Source organism: Dasypus novemcinctus, chromosome 3 (genome assembly GCF_030445035.2).
Source record: "Dasypus novemcinctus isolate mDasNov1 chromosome 3, mDasNov1.1.hap2, whole genome shotgun sequence".
Lineage (NCBI taxonomy): Eukaryota > Metazoa > Chordata > Mammalia > Cingulata > Dasypodidae > Dasypus > Dasypus novemcinctus.
In genome coordinates, this window is record NC_080675.1 from 45727845 (window position 1) to 45755274 (window position 27430).

At 37.3% G+C, this 27430-nt stretch overlaps 1 protein-coding gene and 1 non-coding gene across 3 annotated transcripts; one reads left to right on the forward strand and one right to left on the reverse strand.

Moving 5' to 3' along the window:
• Positions 1 to 4: 4 nt before the first annotated feature.
• ZBTB1 (zinc finger and BTB domain containing 1) lies at positions 5 to 27417 on the reverse strand. 2 transcript variants are annotated; one of them, XM_004477262.4, is made up of 3 exons: positions 27165 to 27417; positions 9025 to 10936; positions 5 to 2157 (listed from the first exon to the last, which is right to left on the reverse strand). In XM_004477262.4, the coding sequence occupies exons 2-3, from the start codon at positions 10920 to 10922 to the stop codon at positions 2121 to 2123; spliced, it is 1935 nt and encodes a 644-aa protein (XP_004477319.1). In that variant the 5' UTR covers positions 10923 to 10936; positions 27165 to 27417; the 3' UTR covers positions 5 to 2120. The 2 variants fall into 2 exon arrangements, with proteins under 2 accessions (XP_004477319.1, XP_004477318.1); XM_004477261.5 differs by lacking the exon at positions 5 to 2157 and having other exon boundaries at positions 7401 to 10936; positions 27165 to 27397.
• LOC111760202 (small nucleolar RNA SNORA31) lies at positions 12550 to 12681 on the forward strand. Its single transcript, XR_002793960.1, has one exon. It is a non-coding gene; the product is annotated as a small nucleolar RNA SNORA31 (small nucleolar RNA).
• Positions 27418 to 27430: the final 13 nt, after the last annotated feature.

Genomic DNA, 27430 nt, shown 5'->3' on the forward strand with positions numbered 1-27430 from the left:
CAACTTCTGAACACAGAGGAACAAATTTTATTAGATAAAAGCAACAGATTTTAAAATTTTAACAAAAATTATCTATGTAACCCAATACAGTAATTCCATGATACCAATATACAGAAAATAATCACATTGTAGAACGTATTTATGCCACTTAAAATTATTGTAATTCATTATAGCTATAGTATAGCAGTCAAAATTTAAGCCATATTTCTTTTGCAGATCTAGTTCCACCAGTCAATGACAAATTGTTGAGGTTCTACTATATTGATCTGAGGCCTTTAATTATTGGTAATATTCTTTTATCTTTTGTTGCATATTTACTGTTAGAAGTCTGCAGTTCCATATGCTTCCTCATATTCTCCAAAGCAATTAACTCTAGTTTTTTAGGAATCTAACACTTCTCAATACTTACTTGTTTACTTCTCTTAACTCATTTGAATTCATATGAATCTGAACTCTAAAAAATTTCTCTTTTCTCCTCCCATACCCACTTCTCACCATACCCACTTTCATTGTAATTAATTTTTTTTGATTTTCAGTTAGTCTAGTTATTAGAATGAATATTCAAATTATTATCCTACTTGACAGTTTGTTTTTTGGGGTACCCAGGACCAGAATTGAACCCGGGACCTCGTATGTAGGAAGCCGGTGCTCAACCACTGAGTCACATTGGTTTCCCTGAGTTGATTCTTCTGTTTGTTTTGCTTGCTGCTTGTTTCTGTTTTTTTTCAGGAGGCACTAGAACCGAAACTGGGTCCTCCCCTGTGGGAGGTGGGAGCTCAACCACTGGAGCCACATCCACTCCCCTACGGTCAGTTTTTAAATGACTTAAATGACTTCTGCGTAAACTATTATGTATACTCTAAGATCTCTTTGTACACTTTTAATTAAAACATTTAAAGAAATAGGCATGAAAGTGATATAAGCATTTCTGAAAAATATATAACATTTGTATTGCACAAGAAACAATAATAAATTGGGTTACAGTTAATCAAAAATAAAACTACAAGAGTAGTCAAAAAATAAGGAAATAATACAGTTATAAGATTCATATGGCTAGGAAATTTAAATACATATAAAATAAAGCATTTGTAGTTAGGCTAGAATCCAACCAAGCACTTTATTTCTCCATGAAATGTTTTTTAAAAGCATGCTAACTATTGGCTCATTCAGTACGTCACTGAATTTTATCTTGAAGTTGGAAAATTGAGAGGCATGCATTAATACTATCAATAAATACTTAACAGAAATTCATTCTGCCTAATTATGTTATGTTGCTAAGTCCAGAAGAAAATAAGATGTTTTAAAATACATTCTTTTTGGTTGTCTGTGATTTGTGAAGCTCTACCACTATTGAAGTAATACCACTTCTAGTCTTCCTTCAAGTCAAAAGACTTAGAGAGAGCTTTGTATTAATAATCAAGTATGTGACTGGTATATACAATGGAAAAGGAAGAAGAGCAAATGGTACATTATAGTGAGGAGTAGCTAAATTATCTTTTCTAGTTAAAATGTTGGTCGTAAATTTTTTTTCTCTATACCCACATCATTTTATTTATACTTTAAACTACAGATTTTGGGGTGTAACTTTTAAATTACCTGACTACAGTTCATAATATGCAAGCTGTAAATTCTAAGTTTAAAATTATATAGAGCAGAGCAGGTGTAGCTCAGTGGTTGAGCGCCTGCTTCCTATGTACGAGGTCCTCGGTTCAATACCCAGTACCTCCTAAAAAAAATTTATATAGATATGCTTATACAGATTTCTAATGTATTTACAACATCCTAGCAAGCCTTTTTATTTAGGAAGGGATCCTCAAAGATAATCAGCCTATAGGGTTTCACCTTATTTGAGACCTAACCACTCACATCATATGAATTTTCTAGTTACTTTTATTAGATTTTCTACAAAGACTAGTAGTCACCATAAATCAATTTTGTCACAACAAAGTGTCGTTAGTGAGTTTTCTTGGTTCTTTGGAACTGGAACGTTTGGGGTTGATGAAGTTTGTCAGGAAGACAGAAAAGATGGTGCCACTTCAGATCTGATATTCTTGTGTCTGGACTTAAAGATATCTGTTGAAGACTGATTCTTCCCCATGTCCTCTCCAAATTCAGATCTTTCACTTCTCCAGAGGTTTAGAAGGCCCTATTTCACCACTGCCACACAGAAAAAGACAAAACTCAAGAAAAATAGTATTACAAGTTGACTGCTCTATAAGATACAACATAATTCTTAGGTCAGAATTTCATGACTTTTGGCACCAGTCCACCACACTGATTTTAGAACAAACGGAAAGAAGAACAAAGCTCCAAGAACTTAAATTTAACTACTTTCCTGATGTAACTCATTGTAGCCTTCAAATATAGTGCTTTTATTACTAATATAGTTTACTCCACAGTAAGGACACCTTTCTTTTATTCTTGTATGGTCTGAGCTAGAATGGGTAGGGCACATAAATATGTAACATAAAGAAGATAGGATGTCAGTCAGGTAAAGGAAAGTAGGGAAGAAAGGAACGGTTAAGAAGTATTTTCCTTTGAATTAAATATTAAAATATACTTTATTTTGTAAATGGTAAAGCTCTGATTGAAACATAGGTCGAACAAATACAAAAGTTCATGCTCTTATATTATTGAGTATCTTCAGCATCATGGTAACATTGCTTTTTTCAAATATTATGTTGTACATCTGCAAATGAAAAATAAAGTCCACAAGGATCCTAGGGATAGCTAGGTAGAATTATAATTTTTGCAGCAATATTTTGTCCTTATAATCCTTAATTTGTTAAAAGAAAAAAAAGTAATTATCTCTTAAAAATGTTTTTTCCCACATCAGGGAACATGAACATTTGAATGAAAAGGTGTCTTTCATATTCTGTTTGCTTAAAGTTATGTTTCTGTCATCTGAAATGAACCGTTGACTCTTATTGGTGTGAATGAGTTAAGAAGAATAAAAACAACATAGTAATATCTTTCTCAATGAAGCTTAACCGGGGACTACATAGGCAACATACTTAATTCTACTTCTTTCTCAAATAGATTATAAGTATAGAGAGTTACGCTCATTTTCTCACACAAAATTGCTAACATTCCTAACTCTGAAATGGAAAGTAATGCTTTTAAATTTCTGCAATCCATTAGCTGCATATCTTCCTGTGATTTCCTATTACAATGGTGGTTAGTATATTCATACTTTCAGTTCAGAGCTAAGTACTGAACTGTAATATCCATAATATCTTTTTTGTCTGAAAGGAGTAGGGTAATGAGTAATTATAATGACTTTCTGCCACCTAGTGATCTGTGATTAATTTTTATGGAACCGATGAACAATTCTGCCACTACTGATTGAACTAAATGATTTGGTTCTCTTGAATATAAGGAAAATTACAGCCTCTTAATGCAAAAGTCAAATTAAAGTGTGCATATAAATATTTAAGGTATCCAATTGGTTCAAATTGGCATGAATTTACAAGCTATTATTATTTACTGTGTGTATACATATATACACATGTATATATATATACATACACAGTCTTTACCAAGTTATTTTCACACACAAACATCCTAGGTTCTTGCCTTTTGCCTCTTGCTAGTATGTATATTTTAAGTGACTAAGTTTTATGTTTTTATTATGAGCAAGTGATATATCCTTGAGTTTTATAGAAAGCAATGAGAGTGGGACACATTAGTGATTATAGACAATATCCACGGAATCTTCACCATCTTATTTTTCTATTCTTACTTTTAAAATAACATTTGGGCAGATGGTATAGAGATCATGAAAATAGGAGATTTAACATATAGTAGTATAGTAGAAGTGATAGTAATAAATGTTATATAGCTTTTTGTACTCTGACAATGGATGTATAAAGTTAAAATCAGAATAGACTGGGTGGCATTAAAACATGAAGTAAATAACTGTTCGTTTTCTTAAGTTTGCTAATAGGTAAGGTCGTTATGCTGTTGTCTTTCCCTGAAATGACCTTTCATTTCTTCTATGAGTAAGTCCCTCTTTTTAAGTTTACACTAGAAATCCACAGATGTACTGGTAAATTGAATTATAAATGGTTAAAATAACCAACTTTAGTTTAAAAGGAAACTTAGATTGCTCTATAAATCTTAATCAAATGAATCACAATATGGTAATTAGGTTTTTTTTAGTCAAAGAAACGACGGCTTTCTTATTCTTATCTGTTGAGGCAAAACATGAAAACTGGTTATCCTGAGGTTATTTTTTCTTGAGAATATTTATTAAACTATAACCAATATTAGGAGGAAATGGTGATTGGTAGGAGGATGAAAGGTAAAAGGAACAGAAATAGGGAAAACAGAGGGGAGAACAGTCAGAAGTAGAAATATTGAAGTTGAATTCAAATGAATTTTTAAGTGAGCACTTACTCTGGGCCCAGACAAACAGTTGACAACACCACTAAATGTTTTAAGTTTAAAGTAAGGAAAATTAAAACATTTACCAGGACTTTTTATTCCCAAACCATCATTCTTAATACCTATTTAAATAAAAAGTTTTGTTTTCCACTCACATATTTTCACTTTATTCAACATGTCCATTCTTTGTATTCTTGGTAGGTGGAGTATGGTTTAGTGGTAGAGAACAGGAATGTAGAAATCTACATTCAAATTCCAGCTCTTGTATTTAGAAGTGGTATGATCTTAGGAAAGATATTCAAATCTCTCTGTACCTCAGTCCTCTGTAGGGAAAATTAGTATGATACTTACCTCATAATGCTGTGAGGATTAATTAAAATTAAGTATATAAAGCACCTAGCAGAGTATGGAGTGCTAAAGAAATGGATGCTGGGATTACCTAAGTGAGAGCCTTAGTATGGATCATGGGTTTCCAAATGTGTGCTGCAGCTGCAAGTTCCTAATACCCAATATAACTCTTCTTGCTTCCGTCTCCGAGCATTCACTCTATTACCCCCAGTTTACTGCACTTTAAGTATCAAGGAGATGGAAGGAACTTCAAAAACATACATTCCCTCAGAACATTTGGTACCTTGGGACCCAAGGAGTTGTTGATGGTAGGGTACCTGCAGAGCACTGGCATTGTTACAAAAGAGATGGGGCGGGGGTGAGGGGAGATGAGGAACTAGTCAAATTAAGATTAATGGCAAAAAACAAGAATCACAATTTTAATCCATGATAAAGTCCAGTTAAAATTGAGAAAAATACCAAAGTCCGTTTTTCTCACCTATGTGTGTACATACACAGTCAGCTGTTTTCTTTTGGTACTGATTTAGCTTTCTGACCATATATATAACTTTGCTATAGTTTGTGGTGTTAACAACAATGACAAGTTTATGTTCACTTAAATATTACAACTTTACACAAGTTCTTTGGGAGATTTTCCAGAGATCTATTAAATATGAAAGTTCTTTAACTAGTGATGTAGAACAATTTCTTTTCTCACTTTTTTAAAACTTAAAAGTTGGCATATTATCCCAAGTATTTAGACATATCCTTGACGTTTGTAACAGTTGTTTCATAGACATTCTATATAGTTCTAAGCAAATTAATTTTTTTACTCATCTCACCTAGAATTTTCAAATGTTTGTTTTTAAATCCTGTTTAATCATTTCTCATGTCAGTATATTCATATATTCCATATCCTCTCCTATTCATTTGATTATTTTCCCTTTTAACGTGTTCTATTGATCTTATTCCAATTATTTTATTTTTATAACTGGCCCCTCTGGAGTCCTTATGTTCTTTCTTCTAAGTTAACTTTTGTCTATACTCAACCTGTTAATTGCTTCACACATTAAACATTGGCCTGTACTATTTTACTCATGTGAGTCATTTCTCCTAATATTTTTACTTTAAAAATGAGAGAAATTAAGACAAACTGCTTAGTCCTAATTCACTGCCACTTTAGTTGTGCTTTATTAATCTCTGAGATTCTTAGTCCTGTTTGCTAAAGAATTATGGAGCAGCTGTGTTGCACTATAATTGGTGGCAAGCTTGTTAGGCCCTGATTACATTCCTCCAGGATTTCTTGCTCTTTAGAACAAGTTGTTTAAATCTGCTTGTGAGAAAGAGGGACAAGATTCCATAGATTTTGCTGTTGAGAACAAGTCCTTTACGTTAAGTCTGCTTGTGAGGAAGAGGAGCCAAGAGTCCATATATCTCTATCTAGATTTTCCTACCATTTTTAGGTTTGGAGCCTTAATACCCAAGTTATAAAGGCTGGAGGAGCAGGTAGCCTCCACGACTTTGATTCAATGCCTTCACAGTACCGAGGATAGGAAGCAACAGCTAGGAGTTGCAGATCTGCAGCTCCACCCCAGGAGGAGGTAGAAGATGAGAGAAAACTGGGTGTAAGAGAGGTATTGAATATTTTTCACTCTTAGTTTTAAGAGGCAAGCAGGCTTTAAGTGAACACTTTCCCTTGATATGGAAAATTGTACATTTTAGAGAACTTATTGTTTCACAACTAAACAAAAAGGTACGTGCCCTGGATAACATGAGATTGGGAGAAAACATCATGAAACTATACATGTCAGTTATATCGAGATTATGTCTTAGGTTTATATATTTGCTTGCTAATTGTTGGCTAATTGTATGCATCAAAAACTAAATAAAATCCTCCTTCCTAATGGAATAGACAACTCTACAAACTGGTATTTAGAAAGAGCCCCTTTCTTCAATTATGGGATGGCCATTGCTACACACAATTTGATGCAAGTCATGGAAAAAGTGATCCCAAACAAAATTATGCCACTAAGATAACTATATACTTTGGAAATTTGGTTTGAGTTTATCTTATCTCTTTATACTACTCTCTGATGGTCTTTGGGCTTGTTACAGAACTTTTATTTATGGTTCCTATTAGTAATATATATACCCTAGATTATTTTAGGTTGCATCTCAGATTTAATTACTTGACAAAGTATTGTATGCAAGACTAAAATGAATAATTTTTCCTGCTTTCTCTGTTACAAACTACATGGCTTTTTAAAAAAAAATTCCTGGTTTCTCACTTTGTTTTTGTGTAGCTCCCTCCTCCCTCTACTTGCCATTATTTTTTTCAATTCTGCACTGGTTCCTATCCTATTCCTATCCTTACTAAAATGTCTACATATCCCTACAAATCTGAGTTCGTACTATACTAAGTCTCTTTCAAATAAATTTGTGCTAGTCAGTATGTCTCTCAATTCTTTTGGCAACTTGTTTTTTTAATGCAAATTGTATACAAAAATATAATTTGCATATCTTAAAAATCTGATGTAAACATAAGCAGTGCTGTTAAATTACTATTCATAATCACAAACTTATACATTTTTAAATAGAGGGGTTATTTAAAATCCCTGTCCATCATAAAAAGGGTATTACACTGAAAGTAATTATATTTACATTAAAAGGCATTCTACTTAATATTGTACTGTTCTACTCAGATGTTTATTGGTGCGTCTCTTTTGCCAGTGTTTTAATTCACATGTAATTCACACAGAACCTGTGTCAGTAACAACAGTAATACTAATTTAACTAAAATATGATAAAACTGTTCCCATTTTAATATGCTTTGTCATTATTTTAGAGTCTTAAATTTGTAGTCCTTTACAAAAAAAAACCAAAAACCAAAAACAAACAAAAGGCATTATAATAAACTACAATTGGCCACAACACATTTTCTCCACATCTTAGGTAGTATAAACACAAGAAAAATTTTTTGCGCAGTCTACTTTTATAGAACAACCAGATTTATAATTAATTATTTTATTAGATTTATCAATATACACGTCAACTTTCTCAAATCTCCAAGTTCCAAAAGTATGTAATTTTAAAGGTGAAAAATCATTTTCCTTTAGATGTCATATTCCTAGCGAACTATTGTCTATTTATAAACAAGAATAATTGATAAACTAACACACTTCAGAAATCAGAATACTTTAAATTAAAATATTTTAAATGAATACAAGATAAAGTCTTTTTAATTAACTATCATAGTTAAATTTATCACAAAACAAAATGGCTTATCCCCACTAATTTCTCGAGTGGGTAAAGCCATTGGGTTTTACACTTAATATAAGTTTTAAATGTGATTATTAAATGATAATATTTTATCAATTATAGGAAATATTCATTTATAGGAATTTCCTCAGGTCCATCAATCTTTTTAGGCCAAGTTTGAGCCCATGTCAACCTTCAAGGTTAGGTTCAATGCACCTAACCTGCAGCTTGTCAATTTAATAATCTCTATTTGTTTGATAATAAGGGGGATAAACAGTGGCTAAATCACTGTTCAACTGACAAAAACAAACAAACAAAAAAGAAAAAACTAAAGTGAATGACACAGTTTCAAATCACTAATTACTTAAAAATTGAAACAAACAAATAAAATTTAAACAGGAATGCCCAATGATGTTGGGTTTAAAATTTCACGGGATAGCCTTCAAATAAACAAACAAACAAAAAATCATGTAAAAATAGTGAAGTCATCACCTTATTGATAAAAAACTAAAGTTTAATAGTCATTGAAGGGTAACAACCACTTGTAGTCTACAATTAAAAGAATTTTAATCATAGCTAAGACAAACTAAAAACAAAGAATTCTATTAAGAAACAACAAAATGATATTAAACATTTAATAACTCCTAAAATGTAGATACTAAAGATCCTACACAAAAATATTAAAGGTAAAGGGCCTTGAAATTTTTTTCCAACAATTCATTTTATAAAATCAATTTCTAAATAGCTCATATCCTTTGCTTTGGTGTTTTGTCTGCTATCAACTAAACATTAGTATGGTAGAAAATCACTTATGTTCTTTTCAAATGCTTGGCATTATAATGTGATCTCATATCTTTCCTCAAATTAAATTTTGCTCCACATATTCCACATGTATACAGATGAACATCCATGTGCTGCTCCAACTGTTCATTATTTGGGAATATCTGGAAGCAGACCTGGCATATAGTCTCACCAGCAGATAAATGAGAAATCATATGCCGTACATGGTCATGTTTTCTGAAGTTTCCTTGATCACAAATGGAACAGACATACCTGGCCATGCCTTTGTGCATATCATTGTGCAGTCGCAACTGACGTTCTCTTAAAAACTGCTTTCCACATGTCTGACAAACAAACTGTTTTTCCTTAGTATGAACAGTATAGTGTTCTCTTAAGTGGCACCGCTGATAAAATCCTTTTCCACAGAGATTACAAAAATGCTTTCGTCTGTGATCTCTTTCATTTTCTTCCATGATGGCACTCTTAAACATATCTTGGTCTAGGCAGCTGGACATATGTTCAACCACTAGGTTTTCAGTTTCAAAACGCTGGCCACAATTAGGGCATCGAAATGGACAGGCAGAATGTTTAAACAACTGCTTTTTTTGCATGTTGTTTATCTGGAAATGACTGTCCCTAAAATCATCCAACATTTCAACAAACATATCTCTTATTTCAGACTGCTCATCAGGATTTTCTTCCATGTCCATTTTCTCCTCAGCATTTCCTAACCCATTCATTGTCAGATCCTGGGGTTCTCCACATCTTTGAGCATGTTCCTGAAGTTGTCTGCCCTTGACAAGTATTTGTCCACATTTACCACATGCGCAGATATTTTCAATGTGTTTGGCTAAATAATGAGAGGACAGGTCCTCCTCAGTTATGGTAAGTCCACACAGTTCACAGGATGCATTTTCAGCATCTTCTTGCACTGGACTACTGTTATTAGGGGGCCTTATGTTTTCTAAACCACCCCTTTCATCAGCACTTATTGACATCCGAGGTTTTAGGGTTTTTCTACCACTTTTTTTAATACTGACATCTTCTTCAACATAGTACCTATAAAATGGCTCTTCGGGTTCATCTTCTAATTCATCATTGTCAGTGGATTCATTACAGTCTTTATCAGTAACTTTAATAATGTTAAAGTCTTTCAATTCATCTGTAGGAATATCTTCTGGCTCCATCTTGATAATGATTCTTTTCCTCTCAGCAGCTCTGCTTTTTTCTTCACTGGCTATTTCTGATTCCACTGTGCCACTTTTTCTGCTTCCAGTGGTTGAAGCTGAATCATCAGCAGCCTGGCTTGTGTCTCCTCTGTATTTGTCTGTTTGTGCAGAAAATGTTTTAGAAGAATCCTTTTCACCAAACTCAGCTTTGATATTACTGTCTTTCCCATCTCTAATATCTACTATTCTGTGATAGGCTCTTGTGTTTTGATATGAATGTCTGTTGGTACAGGTTAGCACGTGCTCATCTAATAATTTTTCACAGCTAAAGCCAAATCCACAGCTATCACAGGTAAAGCTCCGTCCAAAGCGCCGTGATACACGTTCTTTCGGAGTAGATAATTTAGACACAGAACTTTTTTTGCATACATCAAATAATGGTTCAGGAAAATTACCTAATTGTAAAGACTCTTCATCGGGCTCTCTATTATGCGGTGTATTTACTGTTGAACTTGGCTCTGCACACCACTTGTTGGCTTCACTGCCATTTCTAGCCACAGTGTCTTCATACATTCTTACCCCAAATATCATTTTACTGTTTTGTTTGCTAGAAGCAGAAGATGAACATTTTGAACTAGAACAATCTGCATCCTGTATGTCTTCTAAGCAGTCTGGAACATTGTACAGCTGTAGGTAGTTCATTGCCACTTTAAACTGCTCAAAACTAGAGGGAGCAGTCATAATTTTTCCTAAGTACATAAACTGCAAAATGAGATCAAAACACTCAGCACTAATTTTCATGTTGCTGAGATTCAGTTGCGCAGTACTATGCTGGTGGTTCATGAAAAACATTCTAAAATAGGAGCTACAGGCAGCTAGAACTGCTTTGTGTGCTTGAAAATAAATGTCATCAATTGCAATACAACAGTCACAGAGAAAACCCCATTCCCTTTGGTTGTTTAGCTGCTGAAGGACGTAGCTGCTGTGGCTGGGTTTTGCCATCTTCTATTAGAGACCTATGTAAAACAAAAATGTTAAAGTCAGACAAGATAGCAGAGAAGCACTTGAAACACTCTTCATCATGATTTGTGACTTGCGTCATTTTGCTATTGCAATCAAGGCATGAATAGCTTTCCATTCTAATATAGTAAATCACAATAATATATGCCTGAATCGTATTTTGAATTTGAGGATGGAAATACCTAGTCATTTGCTCAGGCTTCTCATATTGATTTTATTTAATGATTAAGAAATACAAGCAAAGGCATCAAAAGCAAAAACCATCATTTTGGTTTTATTACAACTCTGGCATTGGGGGAAATGTGTAATTAATGGGGGAAAGTTATTAGTTTAAAAGTATTTGCAGGATATGAATAATGGAAAGTAAATAAAAAAGCAACTTACACTAAAAATTAACAGCTTAGATTGTAGAATATTTAAACTTAGAAGACTGATATTAAGATATTCTTGCTCATTTTTAAAAGGTGATGAGGGTATTATAGCTGTGTTAAAAGAGTTTTTCATTGGCTACGTATACTGACATATTTATAGATGAAATGATATATCTGAGATTTTCTTCAGAATATTCCAATGGGTCAAGTGTAAGGGATGCAAAAAGTAATACATGATACAAAATTGCCCATGCATGTGATGGGCAAGTTTTGGTAATGGATAGTGGTGATGGTAGCACAACACTATGAATGTAATTAACAGCACTGAATTATATATTTGAAGGTGAAATTTTAGATTGTATATATATTGCTAGATTAAAATTTTTTTAAAGAACACAGGACTGTACAAAAAAAGATTGCCCATGTATTGGTAACTATTGAAGCTGAGAGATAGGTATAATTCTATTTTTGTATATGTATGAAATTTTTCATAGAAAAATTCCATTTTAAAAACCGTATTAAAAAAAAACCTTATTAAAAATTATATGTGTAACCTAAGTATCTTTTAACCAGTGGTCTGTCTTATAAGGGGAAAAATGACGTAAACATATAAGAAAGCTGAAGAATGCATGTACTTAAAGCTAGTACATTCTGCGATCCATCTGAAATTTGGACACTTGTTTATCCAAACTGAGCATTGAAATCTTTTGAGATATTAAAATAAATTCATAATGGAAAAAAAATTATATGGAAATGCTACCAGGCAAATAGATTTGATCACCGCTCTTCTCTTTTCTTGAATTATTGGAGAAGGAATAATTGATCTTATAGAGTCAAAAAATATATATGTCTTATATTTCTTGGAATATACTTTAGGGTATAAAGCAGCAGTGGGTATAGAGATTTATTTGGCAAGGAGTTATCCATTCTCAGGTTGTAAAGTAAATTTTTCCTCCATTTTTGTAATTATTTAAAAAACTAACACATGCTCATTGAAAAAATTCAAATTTCTATTTTGGTCATTTATCCCATCCCAGAGGAATGAAGGTAAATATTCGATTATTTACCTTCAGCTCTATTTATATTCATATTACATAAATATGCAACTGCTATTAATTGAGCACCTGCTATGTGCCAGGCACATGGTTTTGTTTTTTTTGTGTGTGTATACTTAAATGGTATCATACTACCTATAAATTTCTGCAACTAGTTTCCTTCACTTAACAATATTTGGGGAAATGCATCTCTGACAGACCTGGAGTAGTTAATGTTTGCTGCTAAGGTTTCCACTATAGATGGAAGAAAAAGAAGGTCCTGTGCTTTCTGTCTGTCTGGTTGTGGCAGTCAAGATTGAATGGGGGAATACAGGAAACTCTAAAAATGGGGAAGGGGAAATAATCTTTGCAACTCAGAAATAAACTTAAAAACAGCAAAAACAACAACAACAAAAAAGCAACATATGGGGGACACTACTATAAGTATTTTTAATGTAGGAAGTTATTTTTGATAAAGAAAGGAAATGAAAACATTGAAAGTACCAGTTCAATCTATTGCACTGCAAAGCTAAAATAAGATCCAACTTCAGCCTAAATGGTTTTTTTTTTTTTAAAGATTTATTTTATTTATCTCTCCCCTTCATCCACCTCGTTGTCTGCTCTCTGTGTCCATTTGCTGTGTGTTCTTCTGTGTCCGCCTGCACTCACTCTGCGGCACTGGGAAACTGCGTCTTTTTTGTTGTTGTTGCATCATCTTGCTGCGTCAGCTCTCCGTGTGTGCAGCGCCACCCCTGGGCGGGCTGCACAATTTTCATGCAGGGCAACTCTCCCTGCAGGACACAGTCCTTGCACGTGGGGCACCTCCATGCAAGGGCACCCCTGCATGGCACAGCACTCCTTGTGCGTGGCAGCTCTGGCATGGGCCAGCTCACCACAAAAGTCTGGAGGCCCTGGGGATAGAATCCTGGACCATCCCACATAGTAGGCAGAAGTTCTATTGGTTGAGTCACATCTGCTTCCCTTCAGTCTAAAGTTTTAATCTGTATATATAAAGCTTCAGAATTTATCTTCTACTTAAAAACAAATTCCTATACAATTTGAGTGCATATTAAAAGAACATTTAGTGAGCTGTTCAGGAAATAAACTGTTCAATCTTCAGTCTCAGAAGCCTTTAGTCCCTTCAGTAGTAACTAAGAGTATCTGAGTTTACTTCAACTTGCCTTTCATCTCCTCTTTTAGGTCAAATTTAGACCATACCCTTTCCCTCACTACCTACAGACCTATCCTGCCACCTCTTTCCTATTTCCCTGTCTGAAGACATGGAGTTGCGTAGTCAGGTTATGTGGGTCTAACTTACTGCCTTTAAATTGTAACTGACGTCCCTTTCTGGAAGCTAAATCAAGTATTTCAAGTAGGTGCCAAAACAGTACCTGTGAGGAATCATGTTCAATATATACCTAAATACAAAAAGTAATGCATGCACAAATTTTCAATGCATGCCTGCTAATAGGGAGTTAAGTAACTAAAGTAAATCTCCATGGAATTTACTGCCATGTAGCCCTTAAAAATTTTATTTAGGGAAGTGGATGTGGCTCCAGCAGTTGGGTGCCTGCCTCCCTCCCCTATGGGAGGTCCCAGGTTTGGTTCCTGGTGCCTTCTAAAAAGATGAGCATACAATGAATGGACATAGAGGGCAGACGGTGCATGCCAACAAGGGGGGGAGGGGCGAGGATAAACAAAAATAAATAAATCTTAAATATATATATATGTTCATTGTGATGGTTAGGCTATTGTGTCAACTTGGCTAGGTAATTGTGCCCAGCTGTTTGGTCAACTAGTTTCCTTTGTAATTCTGCTACCTGTACAATGAGAGTCTGAGTTTGGTTGTCAGATATTTCAAGCCTGTGGCTATAGAAGACAAGATTTTCTTTCAGAGCACACAGAGAAGACTTTGCATCATTCATGCAGTGTTTTAAGTTCCAAATTTGAAGACTTTAACTCATCTCTTCTTTTGTAACAGTATCCAGAGTTATCTAGGAGGAGCCAGCAACATCATTATACCGTTTGACTCCACAAAACTGTGTTAAGGTGTTGAAAACACTCTCACCCAGGATCCTTGCTTCTTATAAGTAAGGAAGTAGGGGAATCCAGTGATATTTTGCGTATCTCTATTGCCAACTTGCGCCATGGACTGTTAGCAGCCTCTTTGTTATTGGAAAGGGAGTCATAATACCCTTGAGTCCAATTAGAGTAAAGAAGCAATTGTAAAACCCCCAGAACCACCTCAGACACCCCATGTTTAAGACTTCCTAAAGAACCACTCCCAGTACCAAGTTGTATTAGACAGGGTTCTGTATGGAATTAATGAGTTTCCGTTGTACTCTGGAGAGGTGAACATTGTTAGGCAGAAATATATAAATGCATGTCTGTTATTGTTTTTACTTACAGACTAAGTATGGTTTAAGGTAATGTGTATGGTTGCCAAGTCGACAAGGGATGGCCTGTGATAGTTAGGTTATTGTGTCAACTCCGCCAGGTAATTGTGCCCAGCTGTTTGGTCATGTAAGCACTGGGCTAAATGTAATACAAAGGCATTAATGGACTTCAGTCACCATTGACTTTACTGCAGTGGTAAATCATAGATATCTGATTACAGTTACATCAATCAGGGAGATTGCCATCAGCAGTGAGTGATGCTTTATCCAATCAGTTGAGTGCCTTAAAAGGGGAAGTGATTCCAGCATTGAGTAAGAATTTTGCAACTTGTCCTTGGATAGCCAGTGTCTCCCAGAACTTGTCAAGAACCTTCACTGGACTTTCAATGGAGCCCCTGGTTGCAGCCTGCCTGTGGAATCTAAACTTGTGCCCCACCACGGTCACGTGAGAGACTCTTATAAAATTGCATACTATTGATATCTCTTGTTGATTCTGTTTCCCCAGAGAACCCTGACCAATACATTTATAAACAGTGGAGAAGAAAATAAGAACATTTTTCAATATAGGGAGTCATGTAAATAAATATGATACAAAATTATGTTATAATTACAATTATATAAAGAATATCAAAACAATCACAAGAAAAACATTTAAAGGGTGAAAAAAAGATGACAAGAAAAACAAAAACAAAATGAAAACCAAAACACCCACAAATGTGTTCACCCCCTGCCCATTTTAAAATGATATTTCTAGGTTTGCAGTCACTTTATAGGAGTCGGATCTTTAAGGAATAATAAAGAGGAAGAAGCAGAAGGGTAGATTTTAGCTCAATTTAAAGAGAAATGAAGCTTTCTAGTAATAATTTGTTAAAAAATGAAACAAACTCTTTCAGAGGATAATGAGGGCCCTGTATTGAAGCAGGGACAAATGTTGAGGACAGCATAGTAAAAAAGAGCACAGGCCTGGGATCAGACTAACCTGGGTTCCAATTAGCTTTGCCATCTTTGTCTATTTAAGCATTAGGAGGTAAGCATGACTAGATAACCTTTAAGTTAATCTTAAGGATCTATTAGAAAGCTAGCAGTTAATCTGTAAATACTTTCTGGTATTAAATAGCCTGTGATTTAAATAGTGACAAAATGAGGACTTTTAAAAAGTTCCAAGGAACCATTTAATCTGAACAAAAAGTAGTTTTATGGTTAGCAACCAAAGTTAATTAAATCATAGATGACTAATAGGCACACCTATAGCCACAGTCACAATTCAATTAAATTAGTGAAAACACATTCATTCTGTGTTAACATAAGCAAAAAACTAGAAAAATAAGAGCATTTATAGCACTTTAATGCACATTTATTCATATATCTAATATTTATTGTTGTACCAGGCACTGTATAAAGTACAAAGCAATAGCACGGGTATTCTGTAATTTCAAGGATACATCACTAAAGAGCATTTTGACCTATTTTCTAAATTACTGATTTCATTAAACATGTACTCAATAATTATTCACTGTATGGAAGAAGGTATCACGCTTTGTAGTAGAGAGAAAGAGGGCTCTGGTTACTCTGGTTTTCAGAGTAAAACAGATTTTTAGGTAGAGTAACTTATTAATATTTTAAATAAGAATTTTATTGATATAATTCAAGCATTATAAAACTCAGCCATTTAAAGCATACAAAATTCAGTGTTTTTTAGGATATTCATAAGGTTGTGCAACCATGACCACTATCTAACTTTAGAACATTTCATCACCCCAAAAAAATAAAACTTGTACCCATTAGTAGTCATTCTTCATTTACTTGTGTGACCCTGGGAACAACTAATCTATTTGCTGTCGATAATTTGCCATTCTGGACATTCTTACACCATTCTCACACTGTTTTAAAATTGTTTTGGAGTCTATTTCCCAACCAAGGCAAGGACTGCCCTGGGAGAGCAGTAGCAGTACTTGACAGCCACTTACTAAAACAAGAGTCCCTAGCAGGGGCTCCCCTCTAGCACTGAATATGGGAGGATTTTAGGGTTCCTACTGGACTCATGCTAAGAGGGGTAGTGAACTTTTTTTCTAAACAGCTTTACTGAGATAATTCATACACCATACAATTTACCCACTTAAAATGTATAATTCAGTGGTTCTTATCATATTCACAAATATGTACGACAGTCAATTTTAGTACATTTAAGTACAGTAACTTGTAATAGCAACTATTCACACTTGTAATAGAAACTGCTCTTGTTACACCTCATTCAGAAAGGCTTTAAGAAGACTTAATAACATACATGCAGAGAAAAGGGGTGGTGGGGCAGTGGCTAAATTCAAGTGAATCTTTTTCAGCTTATCTCTTGAGGATAATTTATGCATTAAACTTTTTTATAATTTGCTGATTTTTATTAACTAAACAAGAATTTCACCCAAATTTCAAAAGAAGTTTGCTTGCTTTTCAGTTTTTTGGGCTGACATACTTAATAAGGCTACCAAAACTTAGTGCAGTTTATGTTAAAATAAAGCTTGTAGGGAAGCAGACTTGGCCCAATGGATAGGGCGTCCACCTACCACATGGGAGGTCCGCGGTTAAAACCCCGGGCCTCCTTGACCTGTGTGGAGCTGGCCCATGCGCAGTGCTGATGTGCGCAAGGAGTGCCCTGCCACGCAGGTGTGTCCCTCACATAGGGGAGCCCCATGCGCAAAGATTGCACCCTGTAAGGAGAGCCACCAAGCACGAAAGAAAGTGCAGCCTGCCTAAGAATGCCGCCACCCACACGGAGAGCTGACACAAGATGATGCAACAAAAAGAAACACAGATTCCCGTGCCACTGACAACAACAGACACGGACAAAGAACACGCAGCAAATAGACACAGAGAACAGACAACCAGGGCAGGAAGGGGGGAAGGGGAGAGAAATAAACAAAATAAATAAATCTTTAAAAAAAAAACAACCAAAAACCACACAGATTCCCAGTGCCGTTGATAAGGATAGAAGCGGTCACAGAAGAATACACAGCGAATGGACACAGGGAGCAGACAACTGGGGGGGGGGGGGGGAGTGGGGGGATGAGGGGAGAGAAATAAATAAAAATAAAGCAATAAATCTAAAAAAAAAATAAAGTTTTTAATAAAAGGATTGCTTATATTGAAATTGTTCCTGTTTATATGCCTGGTCTCTGTGACTGCTTTTGTTTGTGTTACCAGTTGCATCACTGGTAGAATAAGTTTTTATAGCTAGAAGTCAAGGGCAGGGGCTGGGAGCAGAAACTACAAATGTGTATCCAAAGGACTTAATGTCTTTTGGATAAGGACAAGGGGCTATATCTTGCCAAGGGTTCCCCCCAAGGCGAGAATGGTACCCAATATGAAGTTTTACAGAAAGGATAAGGAATTAGATGATCCAAAAAATTTTACACTGGATTTTTAAGATTGGTTTGAAAAGTTTACGACCTAGTCTCAAATTAAAAAAACAGCCACAAAGAATATTAAACATATTTGTAATTATGATATTCATATACTTTAGTGGTTTAGAAAGACATCAGAGACCTAATCAATCTAACATGCTCCCTTCACAGAAGGTAAAGAGATCTAGTGCTGTTAATGTATCAAAAGTACAGTTAACCATAGTAAAGTGGATTCTTGGACTAAAGCATAGAGATTCTTTACCACTGAGACAGGTACTAAGCACTATGCAGCACTGACTTGGTACTATGCAGTGTGGCCTTCTGCAAAGAATATGCAACAAGCACTGGGCATGAGTCCTCAATACAGAATTTACTGACCAGGTACCCTTGTGCAAGTGACTACACCCATCTGAGCTCGTTATCTGTAAAATGAGGCTAATAGTAATCTACCTTACAGACTTACTCAAAAAGCCAAATAAAATTGGGATTGTAAAATTTCAAACTACGAAAATTCATATTGATTTTTATTTTAAAAAATTCACTGATCTATAATGTTGCTGCTAGGCTCAACCTTTCTTTTTGAACCCTCGGATTATTTTTTGGCCTATATTACTTCTTTTCTTAAGAGAAGTTTGTTTTAAGCTGGTTGGTTGATAAGTTTATTTGCTTGCATCCAAATAGCACCAGATTGTACATTGTATTCATCTCTGGTTACCTTCACTTGGCCTTCACAGACCTTGTCCATGCCAAACCTACTGGGAAGCCTGCAGGCCAGCAGCAGGCCAGTACAATAACACTGCAGTACAATTTGCCAGACCTTCACACCATACTTTGGGAGTTCATGAGCTGAAGCTGCACAGACTTTCATATACCCGTCTATATGGGCATAAACAATCCGACAAACAATATCTCTGTTACACAAACTATCATCTAGTATTTGGGTGTGCTGTACTTATTTTCATCTTGGATTACCAAGTGTTTCCGAGCATAGTAATCAGTGTTACCCTCTCATCATCTTATAAATTCACTTAACAACTCTCAAAATAGCCTTAGTCTTGACAACTTTAATAACCCCTATCCTGCAGAAGAGAACTGGGACCTGCATCACAGATCACAGACCTGCAGGCACATAGATAATACAAGTTAAACATACAAAATTTAACATAGAATATATGCTATACATTACATACGCACATGGACATATGTATATATGCATATATATAATTTAATCCTAATAAACCCTACAAAGTAGATACTGTTAAGAGATCCATTTTACAGATAAGAAAACAGGCATGTGTTGTTAAACAAACTTGCTAAGGCCACAAAGACTGACCTTCGGGGGATTAGAATACAAGCAACCTCACTCTTGAGTTCAAGATCATGGCTTTGAAGATTCTGCCACCAATAAAAATATGGCCATTTCGGCAAAATCCTTTCTTAGAATATCATTTTCCAGGGTTAAGTCAACAGTCCAATTTCTAAATTCTATTAAATTGTTTAGGTTTTCTCCTTGAGAATTCCAGAAAGAACCAGTTCCATAGGCTCCTAAAGATAAAATGTTTTACTTTAAGACACTTACATAAACCATTATCCATGTGGCGCAGCAGTGCTCCAAAAAGTATTCACCAAATGCAATGAATGTCCCATGATGATGAAAGAGGTGGTTGATGTGGGAGGAGTAGGGTGAAGGGGTGGGGGGGTATGTGGGGACCTCTTGTATGTTTTGAATGTAACATTTTAAAAAAAAGAGAAAAAAAAGACACATGGCAGACATGAGCAAGTTTAGAAACTTTTTTCACTGTTTAGATCAGGGATTCTGGCAAGTTAATAGACTCCAAATTCAGTATTTAATACAGGAAGTTCTGAAATTATAAATGAATTTATGTTCCAAAACTGTTTTTACGTTGGTTATTTAGAACTTGAAACATGTATTCCCATTAAAATGCTAAAAATGGTGACTTAGTTTCATGCTCATACCCTAAAATCTTTTTTTTTTTTTTTTTTTTTTGCCATCTGCAGAATTTTAAACTCAACTCTGGCAATATTTCACAATAATTTCTACATCTTATTTTACATCTTTCAAACTTAAATAATAAATGCTTAAGGTAGGGCCTTGGTGGAACCAACTGCACTATCTTTTTGAGGACTTGTCCAATTTGCGGGCAGGTGATTTCCTCTGGGGCGTGGGAATTTTGGAAGGCTTGGCTGTGGATGGCCGAGAACCTGCTCGGGGCGTAGGTCTGTGTGTCTGGGGGACAGTCTCCATGTCTGAGCACACAGATTGGATTTCTGAAATGTCGAAGTCTGATGCATCGCTGCCTCGACGGCTGCTGGCCCTGCTGCCAGGTTTGCTTCCGGCTCGGCTTCCTGGTCGGCTGGGAGTCTTCTTAGAATCAGCAAATTGTGTTCGGACTCTGAAGGCTGCAGTGGTTATCAAGCCACTGTCTTCCCCAGAGTGGACGCTTTTCCCTGATAAATACCCTGGAAGTCGAAGCTTGCTTCCTTGGATTGGTGTTCCCTTGGGTGTGCTGGTGGCTGGGACCTGTGGGGAGGCCGCCTGGCCAGCCTGACTGGACATGGAAGTGGATCGGTTGGGCGAAGCTCCTCGCGATGACCTAAAATCTTTTAAAACCATAATGTTGCTGCATATCAGCCCTAAGAGTGCTGTAGTATTACTTCTATCTTCAGCACTGATAGTGATCCAAGGAGGCATTTTGATACAACAATGCCTGCTACACTGAACTCTCAAGGATAGGGATGAGGCTTAAGGGCCTTTGTGTTCTCTGTGCCTAGCACACTCTTCCCACATGGTAGGCCCTTAATACGGGCTTGTTATATGAATGAATTGAAAAAGAGCCATGGGAGCACAACTAGATTTGAAAGCCAGCTCTGCCACTTATTGAACTATGAGGAAACTTCTTTACTTTCTATAAAATAGGAATAATCATACTCCTCAAAGGACTCTTGTATAAATTACAGATGACATGTATTTGTCTTTTCAAATGAAGCATATTTCTTTCTTACATTTTTAAAATTTACTTATTCCCTGCCATCCCCCCTTGCCGTTGTGTTTGCTGTCTTCTCTCTGTCCATTCCCTGCACATCCTTCTGTTTCTGCATGTCTTCTCGTGTTCTCCTTAGGAGGCTTTGGGAACCAATCCTGGGACCTTCCAACACAGGAAAGGCATTCAATCACTTGAGCCACCTCAGCTCCCTGGTTTGTTATGTCTCTCACTGTCTTTCCTCTGTGTCTCTTTGTTGTTGTTGTTGTGTCATCTCTCCATGTGGGCCAGCTCTATGCGCGGGCCAGGTCACCCTCACCAGGAGGCCCTGGAAACCAAACCTGGGACCTCCCATATGGTAGGCAGGAGACCAATCATTTTAGCCACATCCGCTTCTTTCTTAGATACTAATGTCACCATCATGGAAATAGTTTATAGAATTTTATGAAATGATCAAGTTCAATTCGTTTTTGGTTCAGGCCTGGGCGCTGGATAGCTCAAATTGCCAACCAAATGACTTCTGAGTGAGGAATTTCTGTAGTTCAGCTACAAAGTCTATGAAATGCATTTATCCACACAGAAAGTGGAGGGAACATAATGGCACCTGGAATATTCCTCTCTTTCTAGGAGTGGCGGTGGAAAGGTCTTTAATCCAGGCAGTCTCTAATTTTGATCTGTTGACTCTAAAAAGGCAACATGGCATGTTACAACCACCAGAGGCCACTGTGCACAAAGTAGGCTCCTCTCAGCAGAAAGCTATTTAACCAGGAAGTCCTTTTTTGCACGTGGCATTTGTCTTCTTAGGGTTCATGCTGTGGTATTTCTATCTATTGCAAACTCACTCTGAGGACTCAGACATTGTTTAGAACCCACCTAAAACTGTTCCTGCCACTGTATTCTGTCTCAGCCAGCACCACTCTGCACCAGTCATCCAGGCTACTTCTCTTTCATAATCAACTAAGACTTGCCAATTTTACCCATTAAATATTCCTCAAACCTGCCCCTCTATTCCATCCCTACCTCCCCTGCCCTCATGAGGTCTCTATCATCACTCCTGGGTTACTATAACAGGCCCTAATTGGTCCCTCAAATCTATCCTTCACCGTCAGATGATTCAAAAAGAACAAAAACCAGACATCATTCTCCTGCTTAAACGCTTTAGTAGTTCCCCTGACCATCCTTTCAAGATAAAGTACAAACTCCTTAGCGTGGTATACAAAGACCCCCATGTCCACCCATCCAGTCCCAAGCTTGGTTACTTCCTGCTTCAAACCATGCTTGAGCAACAAAAACTGTTGCTCCCACCTCCCCATACTTAGAAGTAATTTTTACCTCCCTTTTTACTCATACTAATTCTTTTATCTGAATCTCCCATACATCATTTAAGAATCAGTTTATCTCCTCTTCCAGAAAGCCTCTGTCACCTTCTTCTCCCACTATTTTGTTTTGATACTACCCTATGTATTAATCTTTGCTACACTTATTGCACTAAACTTTAATCATTAGAAAAGGTGACCAAGAGTAGGGGTTAAAGCAAAGACCAACCAGACTGCCTGTGTTCAAATTCTGGCTCTGCCACTTAATAGTTGTGTGAACTTGAGCAGGTTGCTTAACCAATTTGTGCCTCAATTTCCGCATCTGAGAATGGGGATCCTTCCTAGCTTTTAGAGTTATTGTAAGACAATGTCTGTCTCAAAGTGCTAAATAAGAACCGGCTACTGTAATTATCTATTAGTTGTTCTTCCCCTACTAGATCATGAGCAACTTGAAGGCTGGCTCCTGACTTTGGCTTATTTTCTCTAGAACATGTGGTAAACATTCAATAAATTTTGTTGAATGAACAACTGGTAATGCAGCTCCGTGACGACAGAAGGTATTACCTGGTTTCCTTCTCTAGCATATCCTACATACTTTGTTTAGTTTCCAATTCTGTGGCTTTAGTGTTTTTTCACTTGTGCTTAATTCTAGTCAAAATTTTGAAAACTTCAGTCATCTAAATAAAATTCAATGAGATGAAACTAATAAAAGGAGTATCATAAAAAGTGCTCCTTCCAAGAAGTTCAATGATTCCATTTTTAAGCCTTAAGTCCATTTAAGAATGGCCTTCCCCTCATCCCAAAGCACCTAACATAGAAAAAACACGCTATTTCCTTTGCTTAAACCTTTTCAATGTCTAGCTTACTCCCTTAGGGAATTCTTTCTGATCCTCATAGTAAAACAGATAGATGCCCCTTTTCTGTTTCCAAAACAGCTCACATATACAACTACAGGGTGACATATATCATCCAAACTGGGATCACACACTTTGGCTCCCTGGCTTTAGTGTAAGTTCCCTGAGATGAAGGCATTCTCTCAGTCAGGATTCCCTAAACCTGCAACAGTTGCCAGTAGTTATTTTATGTTTTTGAAAGAATAAATGTTGATGTAGGTAAGTTTTATATAGTGGCCAAAAATTTACAATGCGTTTTCACATACATTATACAAGTGATTCACACACCAACCCTGTCTGGTTGATATTTTTATTATCCTCATTCTGTGAATGAGAAAACGGAGGTTCCGAGGTTGATCTGTCCAAAATTGTTCATCTTGTAAATAGAAGCTGAGATTCAAACTGTAGTTTTTGTAAACCAGACAACACTCTTTCTGGGCATGAATGTCTCTTAACTGAACTGTCCCTTTCGAACCCTCTAAGCCTATCAGATTCATGCTTCTTCATGAAACTAAAAGGTCTCATCATTTTGATAATGCCCCATCTTGCAGAAAGAATGTCTGGTTCCTTCTCCATTTTCCCTTTCTAGCTGCTGAGGCAATTCCCTAATAACTAAAGATTTAAAGTGGGGAGAGAGCTCTTCAGTTATCTCTAAGGAGGAGGCATCTCACATAGATAACTAGTAGAGAATCTAGTTGGTAATTTCATTCTTTAATTTTGAAATTTTATTTTGATAAACAATTTGAAATTCAAAGACAGAGTAAAAAAAAAAGTTCATGTCCCCAACACTCTGAAATAACCAATGTTGTGATTAAATTTCTATGTACTATTTTGAGGCTTTGTTTTCAGAATAGCATCAACTTCTTCACACCTCATTCTTCCTGAATACACCAGGCTAACGAATGAGTGATTCTGTACTTTGACTAGGATCTCCTGTAGTTAGTATACAAATGACTATACATGCTAAAATATAACTATACTTAGAATGTATCTTAAATATGTGTTAAGATGCCAAATGAGGGGCATTCAGGCCTGAGTCCCTTTTACCCCCCACCCCACATGCCACATGGAAAACAGTACAGTCATTAAGCCCCTTCTTTCCTCTAATGTCTTTTGCTCCATGTCTGGGATGTAACCTTTGACAAGAGGAACCCCCCTTATCAGCACACAGATATCTTGGCAGTGGTCTTCCTGGCAAGTATAAATTGTGAAACTGTACATATGTGAGTGTTTTGTATTGTTTTAATGAGTTTGGCTGGTATAAATCAATCTGTCAGAGGCTGGACATCAAGATTAATGTCATTAAAAAGCATGAGAACTAGTTTGCCAAGGTACAGTAAGTACTTCATAAGGACAAACCTAAAGTAGCAGCGCTGTTATATTTAAACTCTTAAGTCCATTCCCTAATCCTAGAATCTTAAATGAGCCCAATGCAAAACACTCTCTTTTCCTCTACTAGAAAATTCTCACCAACCTGAGTAGTGAACAGAGAACAAGAGCCCATGAATTACCAGAGGCCATCCCTACACAGGGTGAGGCCTATACAGAAGCTCAGCTCTGATCAAATGTTGTCTTCTCTCATTTTAAACAAGCAATTGACTGTTAACAGTAACAGAGTGGGAGCCAGAATGAGTTTCATTTTTATATTTTATGTAGTTGAAGTTTTATAATGAGCATGTATTTTATAATAAAAAATTTCCATTTTGAGGGGAAAAAACCCAACTTTTAACTTGTTTACATTAGAGTATACAAATAAAATAAATTCACAATTTTACAGTAAAGATACTAGCATAAGAAAATATCAGGAGAAAACAGATCCTATAGAGACCAAAGTAACCTCTCAAGCAGATGTTTCTCAAATGAACCCCAACTTTTTTTGGAAGACAACAAACTGTAGCTTAAAAATAAAAATCCATAAAAATTTTTCTGCATTTCTACCAGTGGTTTCCTACCCTTTGGGCTTAGCGCTTTTCCTGACGAGAAGGAAAATCCTGAAAACAGCAGCTTCTTTTCTCCTGCACATGTGAATAGGAAATGGTGGTGCAAGGCACACAGGAGACTCGTAGAAAGGTCTACAAACTGTACTTTCTTCAGAGTTTGGCAAAACAGGAGAATGAAGAAATGCACTTCAACAGTGTTAATGAAAGCAAAATCAAAACACAAGGACAAGAGCAAGTGGTTGAGACTGTGTTCTGCTTTGCTAAGGTACTGCTTAAACATGGGTTCTCTTTTTTCTGACAATGATGCACCACATCATCCCCTCACTGCCCGTCCCCCCCAAAAGTAGGCTTTCATATTAAGGGTGGCAAAAGTAGAAAGGCATCAGAAAGACTGCTCAACCTGAATTATTCTACACCATGATGGGGAAATCCTGCTTTTAAAATAAGAACTGATCATTGTACTGTAGTCTTTCTGCATTTATCAATCAATCTTTGGAAAATCATCTGACTTCCCTATGCTTCAATTTCTTCTGTTTAGGTCCCCAACTTGCTCCCAAAGTCACTGTTGTTATTGAGACTATTTTAGATATACAGTAAGTGATTCAAAAGGACAGACTTGAGGTTCGGAGTAAATGATGGCCAGCCATCATTCACGTTTCATCTTTTTGCATCCCATATCTCCCCACTTCTCCAGATCATACCCCAAAACACTAACGAAATAGCATAGAATCTAATTTTCCTGTTTCCAAGAGAAGACCATGATTGCGTTGAAGTTATGAGAAGTGCATGCTTCACAAAATCTGCTCCCGAGTGTGTTAAACTTCAGGTCAAGAAACGGATTCTAAGACGCCTCAAAAGTTCTTGCTCTACCCTCCTTCCAAAAAAAAAGTTCTTGGACTGCTCCTTTGATCACTTTTCCTGCACTGTACATACTGTATGGAAGTACACTTAGGCCAATAGAGAATCCGCGTGTATCTACCACGTTGTAACGCAAGTTTAAAATATTATCACACACAAACACGTGCCCTATACACCATCCCCAGAAAACATCAGGGACTTTCATCAACTTCTCCCTGATGTTCCCAGTTTGGAAAATGTTATCAGATCCTGTAGAGGCATCGCTTAGGTAGAAAGGGAGGCTGAGAGGGAGTGGCTGAGCTCAGACCCATGCCTACAAATCTTAGGGTTAACAACTCCCGACAAACATCCAACACATGTACCGAATGCCAAGACGACTAACTAGTAAGTGCCCGCTGGAAGCAAAAGCACTTTCTCCTTAGCAAATAGAAGACCTTTTCCACTGAAAATTCCCAAACCCCAAACCTACCCACTTTTTACTGAACAAAAACCGTGTGTGCCGGCGACAGGGGGTGGGGAAGAGCGTAGCAAGAATTTGCACAGCTCTTAACGCCTCCTCCCTCGGAGCGCGCCCAAGTCCGCGGCCTCCGACTCTGGGACACTTCCCCTCCCACCCGCCGAGGAGCCGCAGCTGTAAGTTAAGAGAAGCGGGCTCTGGGCACGTCAATCAAACCGAGTCCTCCCGCCTCCCGTCTACACCTCCCCTCCCCCCTCAAAAAAATAAAGGCTGAGAAAGAAAGGAAAAAGAAGGTAACTAATTTGGGAACTCGTCTCCGCAGGGGCTTCGTCTCCGACTCACGAAGGCCGCAAGCCCCGGACCAGGCGCTCCGGCGGGCGGCGGGCTCGAGCAGTCGGCCCGGCAGCCGCCCGTCGCCAGATCCTCACAGCGCGTCTGCCGCGCTCCAGCTCCCCGCACGGGTCGGCGCTGTTCCGGGCCCGCACTCGCCAGGCCCGCGGCCCGTCGCCCTCCGGCCCGGACCAAAGTTGCGCAAATAGCCCCACAACTGGCAGATACTCACCGGCCGCAGCAAGAACCAGGGCTGCGGAGATTTTAGGGAGTTTAAGGCCAGCCAGCCGCGGGAAAGGCGGACTGAGGCGACGGGGCCGCGAGCTGCAGTGGCGGCGGCGCGCGGCGCTCGGGCTTGGCTGCGCGGAGAGGCTCTGGCTCTGCCAGGGACTGCGCTGCAACAAAGGACTTCCGCTGCCGCACAGCCGCGCCTGCCGCACCGCACTGAGCCGGCCCCGCTTACGCGGCGACTCCGGGTCTGCCCACCAGTTCGCTGCG

Bases quoted from the DNA above. Each gene is read 5' to 3' on its own strand.
- ZBTB1 (XM_004477261.5), bottom strand. From the start codon at position 10,922: ATGGCAAAACCCAGCCACAGCAGCTACGTCCTTCAGCAGCTAAACAAC.